Source organism: Haliotis asinina, chromosome 10 (assembly GCF_037392515.1).
Source record: "Haliotis asinina isolate JCU_RB_2024 chromosome 10, JCU_Hal_asi_v2, whole genome shotgun sequence".
Taxonomy (NCBI): Eukaryota; Metazoa; Mollusca; class Gastropoda; order Lepetellida; family Haliotidae; genus Haliotis; species Haliotis asinina.
In genome coordinates, this window is record NC_090289.1 from 15791867 (window position 1) to 15801083 (window position 9217).

General features: G+C 40.1%; 1 protein-coding gene across 1 annotated transcript; it reads right to left on the reverse strand.

Moving 5' to 3' along the window:
- Positions 1-4202: 4202 nt before the first annotated feature.
- On the reverse strand, positions 4203-8381 carry LOC137298316 (uncharacterized). The gene is made up of 5 exons (XM_067830520.1): positions 8202-8381; positions 7270-7416; positions 6232-6333; positions 5794-5965; positions 4203-4524 (listed from the first exon to the last, which is right to left on the reverse strand). Exons 1-5 carry the CDS (start codon positions 8262-8264, stop codon positions 4382-4384), a joined length of 627 nt encoding a protein of 208 aa, XP_067686621.1. The 5' UTR covers positions 8265-8381; the 3' UTR covers positions 4203-4381.
- Between the last annotated feature and the right edge of the window lie 836 nt (positions 8382-9217).

A 9217-nucleotide genomic window follows, 5' to 3' on the forward strand; every position in this document is an offset into this window, starting at 1 on the left:
TGCATTTCAGAGTGGGAACTGTTCTTTGCATGACATTAACTGTTGTGTGTATTTGCTCGGAGGAACACTGTGCAGTCAAAGATAGAAAGCAAAGAAATGCTGATGAAGAAACTCATCCGGTACTCAGGTTTCAAAACAAACTTAAACGAGGAACGATAGGGGATAGAACTTTGCTTAAAATTATGTTCCTCGAGGCAATCAATGACCAGGTGTGAAAACCTGGGAGTCAACTTTGTGTGCAGACTCTTCCGGTGTTGTCACAACCCATAGTGTGCAGCACACAACCCTGTGCACTTAAAAGAACCCAAGAATCTGTTGGTAGATGACCGAATGGTGGCCACACGAATACGTGCAAACACCTAGCTGCTGGTACGGCAACATGCAGTAAACAAGTACAAAGTACTGTGACTATCCACCCAGCTGTGTGAATGGGTACCTCGTAAGGATGGGAAAGTCACATTAACTCGGTGCACCTGGTAGGCTGCAAGAGTTGTATGATCCCCAGGGACTTGAGATTGAAAATACTATGTGCCTTTGTGATGGACATCCAATAATCGAGGGGAAAACATAGTGCCCTTGAGCAGTTGAACCAACAGGATATCGGCGCTATACAAATATCTAGTAGTATAGTAATACAAAGGTTATTAATAGGCGTCAGAACCAGATAGTGTTTGAAAGTAGTATTTGATACCGTTACCTTGTGTCCATTACTTCACCTCCCAAGGGAAGATCAGCTGACTGATCCAGATCTCTTCTGTCCTGTTCTGCAATACAAAATATTTTCAAGAAGTGATACAGCACATGTTATTTACGGGATAGTTTGTTAAAACTGCATTCTTGAGCAGACAAAATTTTATCACAAGCTTTTAATGTGTTGGGTAGTCAACACTAAGGCTTATATTATATCATTGGAATAGATATTTTCATTTCTGAGCGATTACTTGTGTTGCTCACGTCTTAATTTTATGCTGGGCAATTCTACGCATCAGATATACTCGAAAGGACAAATGCCCTTCAGAACCCATCGCTATTAGAGACATACTTATGGGCAGTTCTTTTACTCCTTTGGTTTTCTGGTTGTCACTAAATTCTTTTACCTCTTGCTTAACTTTAAAAAAAGCTTTTCATCAAGGGAGTCTTCAGCACAGATCCCCAGTCTGACTACAGATACCATTCCCCTCGCTCTCCCTCGAATAGTTTTTGTTGTTGATGCTGTCCCTGGTTGTCACTAAATTCTTTTAGCTCTCCCTCAACTTGCTGTACCTGGCAGACATTGTATTATGCAGTTGCACCACTTGTTTAGTCAAACCAAGGATGTTGGACACAATGTTAATATCAGTGTTGATGTTGTGTTCCGCTTAGTCCTACTTAACTGAGTGTTAAATCAGCAGAGGATCGGTGGTTCAAGGGAAGACTCCCTAAATGACATATGAACCAAGTTTATTAACAGTGCAGACTTGATAAGAAGTGCAAACCCTGTCGAGATCAAAACAATCTGATAACAGAAGCGGCATGTTTGCAATATAAAAATATAAGAGGTAACAAGAGAGCAAATTCTAACTGAAACATATTTTGACTTCCTCGGTGGGTGTACGTGGATGAGCAGTGAATCAACACTATCAGCTGGATGGACGTCAACATACAGCACGTGTTATTGTTCTTGTATTGTATGACCATATGATTCTTGCCCTTATGTTGCTCTCCGGAGTAGTGAGGATGGTTGTTAACATAAGCCGCTTTTAACAATGTGTGTGTGTGTGTGTGTGTGTGTGTGTGTGTGTGTGTGTGTGTGTGTGTGTGTGTGTGTGTGTGTGTGTGTGTGTGTGTGTGTGTGTGTGTGTGTGTGTGTGTGTGTGTGTGTGTGTGTGTGTGTCCATCTTCATTGGGCAGAATCAAAAGGTTGTTCACAACGACTTTAGATCACATTGGAGATGATTGATGCCGGGTCGAATCATTCTATTATGTTTTGTGTTATGGTATGTTTTTCGAGAATTGCCTTTTCGGGAGACATAGTAAGGTGTTGTCTAGTTCCAGTAAATAGGGCTGCGTGTCCAAATGCTTTCTCTTAATTTACTTATCTTTTTCGTGAAGGTTTCTAAACTTATCTCAGGGATATAGTTTGCCTTGTCTTTTGACAAGGTAACTGAGAGAACTATAAATCTGACATAGATACATACAGGCACGCACGCTCGCACGCACACCCCCATCGATATCAGTGCTACATCAGCAGTACAATGCTGGTAATGCACACTATGGACTGTGTTGTAGATCCACAGTGAAGCGATAGTACTAGATGCAGTACAGTTTAGTAAGCATTACTTTGAATGGGACCGAAATATCTTGATTCACAATTGCTAAATATAAATGTATCAAAGAAATGATATGATAATGCCGAAAGATGTTGCTGGTATATACATGATAAGAAATAGAGTTGGATGGATGTCAATTTCTATGTTATGAGGAACGCAACGTTTCGGGGTATATCCTTGCTCCTTCATCAGGTGAAGTACACTACACGTGTCGAATAAACAATCACGCACACAAAGTCACGCACAAAAAGCTTAGAAGTGTAACCTGTGATGTAGAAGGCAGACCATTAAAAGAGTAATGTTTCAGTTTCGAAAGCTGAAACTTTGATCACGATGCTTGTGGAATGCAGTACTATAATAATAACCAAAAGATGTGTATTAACGAGACACGCCTTGTTGCGCAAAGAGCATGACGTGCATGCTGGGTGCTTTCTGGATGTTATGCAGGCGAACTGAATGTAGATGAAGACTCACACAAGTGATATGCAACATCTCACATTAATGTCAGCCCAGGTGCACATTTGTCCTTGCCTAGTTTTTTAATAAGTGTACTACCCTGGCTCGGGTAGTTGTGAGTGCGACGCAAACTAAACTTGATAACTAACGACTAACCATGAGGATATATCAACATGGCGAAGTCGAAAATATCACATGTCACAGAGCCGTAACTGAAATGTACCTACAAAAAGGGTACGTTTTGGCCCGGGCTAGTTACTCCTGGATATAATCTGGTGGTGGTGATGGTGGGTTGGTGAAGTGAGTGTTTGTGATTTTCCATGTTTGTTTACCTGAACCATAGCGAAGGGCTCACTCAGCCAATGTGTAATATGATACCTCCTCAAGTTTAGTCTGTCTCATGGTCCTGCCTTGGACTCCTTTTCAGTTTAAATAAATTTGTTTGGGTCCATATATACATTAAGAATGTAAACATTAGTCTATTCTAACGTACACACAGATGTGTTAAATATACGGGTTCAGTTCACGGGTTGTAAGGCACATTTGTTAAATGCCATATGGAAATGCTACAAAATGCTGAAAATTGTTTAAGTTTGTCACGAGCCCAAACACACTGTTTGGGATGTATGTTGAGGCGTCGGCAGTCCTACTACAAATGACACATTTTAGCCTTTTGTCTCTATTTAAAAATTTCAATTCTTTCCATTCGCTTTGTTGTCACTGCTTCAGTGCTGTTTCCCCTATGGAGCACACTTTCTTTGTTCAACTTCGCTTTAGCCTGTTGAACGACTTGTTGGGAGGGAGATGTGAGGGCAAACGTGTGTGTAGAAGGGGGTTAGGTCCATCTTGACCTCTTGCTTTTCGTAATAGATGACATAATCATCCACGTTAGTACTGAGATATTCCTTGGCCTGCAAATAGTAATATGTGGTCTATTTCTTAGGGTCATCTAGATAGGGTCTTCAGTATCCCCTGTTCATTTTCATGTTCCAGTTGAATACTGACTCTCGACTGACTCTGTTGCCAACGGAGTGTCTTTGTCACGGGTCCAAGGCTAAATGAAGCTAGACTGTCCTCGTGGCTCTTTATATATAAATACACAGTATGTACATTTATTTCAGTTTAATGTGATGTGTCTTAAGGAGGAGCACCACTGTAAGTGACACATCATGAAAACACAATACGATACACTAGCATATCGTTTAACCGTTTAAGAATATCATTCAGTGAATGTCCCCTGGCTTTCATCATCACACAAGACAAAACATACAAAGCACAGGGTTTACTGTTTTTTACTTTGAAGTATCCGAGTATTGTGCTGGAAAGACGCACTAGGGCAAATTAAATATTGCAAACACTGCCATAAGCTCCGTAATAGAGCAGTAATACCATTAAGACTATAAATGTCTCCCGGAACGTTGACAAATAAATATGACGTAACAAAAAATGGTTTTATTGACAAAAATATTTTCATCTTGTAGTGCTGACATTTTTGTGATACTTGGATGGGATCAAAAACAGGTCCTTCACTTGGCTACTTCCCGCTTCAACTCAATCAGCTTGCAGTAGCTGACACGAGTGGTTCTTGTCTCTTTGTTCAGGGTCATGCAGTTGGTCTAACACACTATTGGAAAGTCGGTGTTACATGGATCTGACACATAGCCTCCTATTACACGTCTTGCTAGCTGTGAAAGGCACTTGACTTTTGGCCTCCAGTTAAAGAATAATCCTCTCTTGCTTCGCGTGTTTGAGTTGACGTCTGAAAATGCAATTTCAACAGACTGATTCGTGATAGAAAGGAATTTGCTTTAAAGATCAGAAGCATGTGTGCTAAAATATTCAGGTTTTACCGTTAGGTCCGGCTGTAATAGTAGAGAGGGGAGTACACCTCAGAACTAAAACTTCTCAGTTCATGGCAAAATAAAGGAACGTTCTTTATCACAACAGGCCAATTTCGTGATTCCGAGTAGAGTGCTGGGTTGGCGTAATGGTTTAAACGTTCGCTCCTTACGTGGAAAACCCGGGTTGAATTCCACGACCTGACAAATGACCCCAATTTGCATATATGGGAACGCCCTCCAGAACATTCCATTTGAAACAAGAGGGAAACAGGTTGTCGTCTAAATATTGAAAAGTTCAGTTTCCTCGTGCGAATCGTATTTTGATTGTTATATGATACGACTTGACAAGTGTTGAACAGAAGCAACATTGAGTTCACGAAACGGTTAGCATGTATTGCACGTGCTTAATTCCCGATCTACCTCATGTACCTGTTGCAACCAAGTGTATTCGTCTACATTCCCTGCCCCGCCTACTTGTCACAAACGCGTTTACTACGCAGGCTCATCTAATACTTGTCAAGCAGTAATAGTGAAATAGTAGTGAAACGTAGCATTTGTGATGTAACCCAAAACATTTAAGATACGGTTAACATTGAACTTGATTTAGTCACAGTATTGATGAAATACTGCTGGTGTGACTTAAAATTTTAATTCACTCACCCAGATACAGCTATAGATCCTACAACATTACGCCACCTAATCTGTTTCCCAAATAGATCACTTTCGTACATGAAATTGAGCTGCTTTTTGTACGGTGCTGTCACGAAATGCTGTGTTGGGTCCTTGGGATTGTAGTGTAAGCGAAACTTTTTCCCACCTAGATATATTCGTGGCATGAATTGTGATGTGTTGTTCCACCATTCGAGCTGAGACGCGGTAGCTAACAAATACGTTCCTTATGCCATGGGCCCGTGAGGATCCGCGGTAGAACAGGCCTTCAGCAACCCATGCTTGCCTCAAAAGGCGACTATGCTTGTCGTAAGAGGCGACTAACGGGGTCGGGTGGTCAGGTTTGCTCGCTTTGTTGACACACATCATTGATCCCGTTTGCTAGATCGATGCTCATGCTCTTGATCACTGGATTGTCTGGTCCGGACTCGATTATTTACAGACCGCCGCCATATAGCTGGAGCATTGCTGAGTAAAACAAAACTCAAACCTCAAAACAGAAGATTAGCTATACATACGTTTTGGATCAACTAATCCGGAGTATCTGCGGTCTACCAAGAAAACTGTATGATCAGCACAGAAGTCGGCTATTTGTTGTCCAAAGAGGAGTTCCACTGTCCACGTCTTCAGGGGAAATAGTTTGTCCACCCTCACCCATTCCTCTTTCACGCCGTCCAGGACACCTTTAGCCTATTGAAGAAACTGAGGGTGAATCTGTGGACTTTTTAATCATATCGGTCTTGTAAACTGGTGGTAGATATGCTGAACACCGCTGTTTACTGCATAGATCCACAGGTATATATTAACCGGGGTTGTTGCTGCCATATAATACACTGACCAAACAGTACAAGGTAGAGTGCATGTATCAGAGCACACATATTTATATTTGGGCCATCAAGTACTAAGTTCTATCATTCTTGACAACTTGATTAAATAGAAAGCATTTCCATACTTACACGTTTAGCCTCTTCTACACGCCTCTTCATGCCTGCCATTGTGGCGTTGAATCGTTGAATGTAACACTGCTGGTCCACTGCATTCTTTATGGCAACAAAACTCTGCAAAAGAAACAACAAACCACTTTCCACTTGCCTACTACATTCAAGGTGATGTCATTTGAGACTGAATTGCTCACAAACACAGAGCCTAATGAACTGCACCAAAACCAAATTTTGCACAGTCAGATGAAATCGACAGATCACTTCTTTCTATTTGTCTCACAATTTGGGACACCTGAATGTAAAAGTTGTTTTACAAATTATAATTGTTTTGTTGTAACGTTTCCCTACTTTTAACGAGGATGAAACACTTGCTGGTGAATAGCCACGTTGTCAACAAGCATGTGTAGTGAAATTTCAATTTCAGAAGTTCAACTCGCGCACCTGGATATTTGGTCTGTTGCAATTATTAATTTTGTGTTTGTGAGCAATTACTCGGTCTCAAATGAAATCACACGGACTGTAGTCGAATGTACAAGTTTGACTAAATCATGAGTACGTGTTTATTTGACGCTGCCAGACAAACAAGCGATTGGCTCTATGCTATATGTTGACTGGGTATGTCTTAATGAAACGCTATGAAATAGTGGTATTTGCTGTTTGCAAATATGTGAAAGAATCCCCTCCACATGTGGTGCTAGAAAAAACAGACCAGTGACCAGACATCATTCGAAGAGCCTAATGTGCTTATCCACAATCAGCTTGTGTAAAACAAGTTGTTGATACAGGATATGAAGACGTTTTGTAAAATGTATTGTGGTGTACTGTCACATAAAAATGTTTTGAACCATACGTGAGAAGAGTCCTTACAAAATATCTTCTGAAGTCGATTGTACCATTTCGATATTATTAAGACAGGTTGTGTATGGACCATCATGAAACAGTGCATTAACATAACAAGAATTGTAGCGCTAAGGTCGTACTGTCCAACTGTGTACAGATCTGTATAAATTATGTTAGGGTTTGAGTTAATCCAGTTGGGAAAATGGTTCTCACCGTTGTAAAGATGTGAAGGTTGCTTGTTGCCCTGAAGTTGGCCGGAGAATTGGCTGGTTTATATGCCTTCACTTCCATTATGTCTGAGCCGAATGTGATGTCGAAAGGGATAATCTGGCTACCAAATTTTCCAACAACATGGTATCCCTATAAAGACATTAAATGTGATTATACTCGTATCCCTATAACGATATGACATGTGATGATATAGACTGGTGCCGTTATAGACATGACATACGGGGATATATATTGGTACTACAATAAAGACATATGATGATATATATTGGTACCTTTATAAGGACGTGACATATGATGGTATATATTGGTTCCCTTGTAAGAACCTAACATATTAAGATATAGATTGGTACCGCTATAAAGACACGACATATGACGATACATATTAGTCCCGTTGTAAATACGTGACATGTGATGGTATATATTGGTACCGCTATAAAGTCGTGACGTGATGATATATATTGGTAAAGTTATAAAGACATGGCATGGGATCATACTTACTACAAGCATCTAACAATGAAAAATAACTTACGAGCTTTTTAAGTTATACTGGTAAATATAACACAAAGCAAACACTTTTTTAAATTGCTGAAAACACTAGTGTCAATGTTAAGCGTGAGATCGTGGTACCACAAAGACCTGACGTGTCTTTTTATAGTATTCAAACATAGAAATGTTACAATAGAAGAGCTGAGAATACGAAAATGTTAAGGATACATGTTAGTAAACTATAAGATAGCGAAAGCCATTTACAGTTTGCACAAATTCCGCGTGCGAACCGTTCACAGTGTCGATAAGCGCCCGTTAAATCTCAAAACTATCATCATAATCATCACGGTTTGGTCATGGTAATACTAGCGTATAGTTTAGATATAATCAGCATGTAGGGAAAGAAACAGCACTGGCGAATTAATTACCTGGACTGTGACACTGCACCCAAATAGTAGGACGCTTACAACGATAGCGCTCGAGACTGACATAATGTTGGGCCTGATGGTACAATTTTCAAAATATAGCAGCACGGGATGGTCTGTTTTGAACGAGGAGGTAAAGCTTTATATACTGTTAGTTTAGGTCCTAAATGAAGGCATTATGCTAGTGCAGGCATATCATTCACGTGTTTGAAGGAAGCATTTGTCAAACGCCTTCCCCGATTGGACGAACGAGGGTTACAGGATATACTTTGTGCGTAAACATCCGTGTTAAGAAACATGGGGACATGTGGCGGATGACGTCAAACATCCGTAAGTTACACTTAGGAAACATTCTGTTTGCGCACCAAACAGCTTTTTTTCGTGGGTGAAATGTCAAAGTTGTCCAAGGCGTAGAAATATATGTAATCATGAAGACATGTAGACCAGTAAAATGGCCAGCGTATGAATAATTATGCATTGATGTGTATTTTTACAATACGAGACCGTCAAATCTGAGAGGATTGTTTCAGTTAATAAAAAGAAAGCTATACTTCTCCTCCGGGCTTACGGACGCAGACACACGTCACATTACATGAATGAACATATTTTACATCAGTAAGATGGTATAACACTGCTTAAGTCCTTGTAGTTCATAGATCCATAAATTTAACATACACCATAAATTTAACATTTGCAGACATATAGTCCAGAACTCCAGATAAGGCGCGTATTTGCGTATTTTACTCAATCAAAATCACATTTACTCAATTGATTACAAATGTGGGTGTACAAAAACGCGTTAGAATCGCTTAAAACCCAAAGGGTCTATAATACCTTGAGCAATTTATTCAAATAACTAAATTGGCTTGCGTATGATTCGTCTTGGCGCACAAACTCTACAACAACATTAGCTAATGGTAAACGATGCCTATATATACATATACTTTTATAGCTGAAGCCACTGTCCGAGGCTACTCTAATAGTCACATGACTTCCATGTTGAGTATTCAGAAATGTCT

Excerpts from the sequence above, each read along its gene's own strand:
- LOC137298316 (XM_067830520.1), bottom strand. The coding sequence starts at position 8,264 with ATGTCAGTCTCGAGCGCTATCGTTGTAAGCGTCCTACTATTTGGGTGC. Across the intron at positions 6,334-7,269 it reads ACCTTCACATCTTTACAACG|AGTTTTGTTGCCATAAAGAA; the intron begins GTGAGAACCATT and ends TTTCTTTTGCAG. Across the intron at positions 5,966-6,231 it reads GTGTAGAAGAGGCTAAACGT|GCTAAAGGTGTCCTGGACGG; the intron begins GTAAGTATGGAA and ends TTTCTTCAATAG.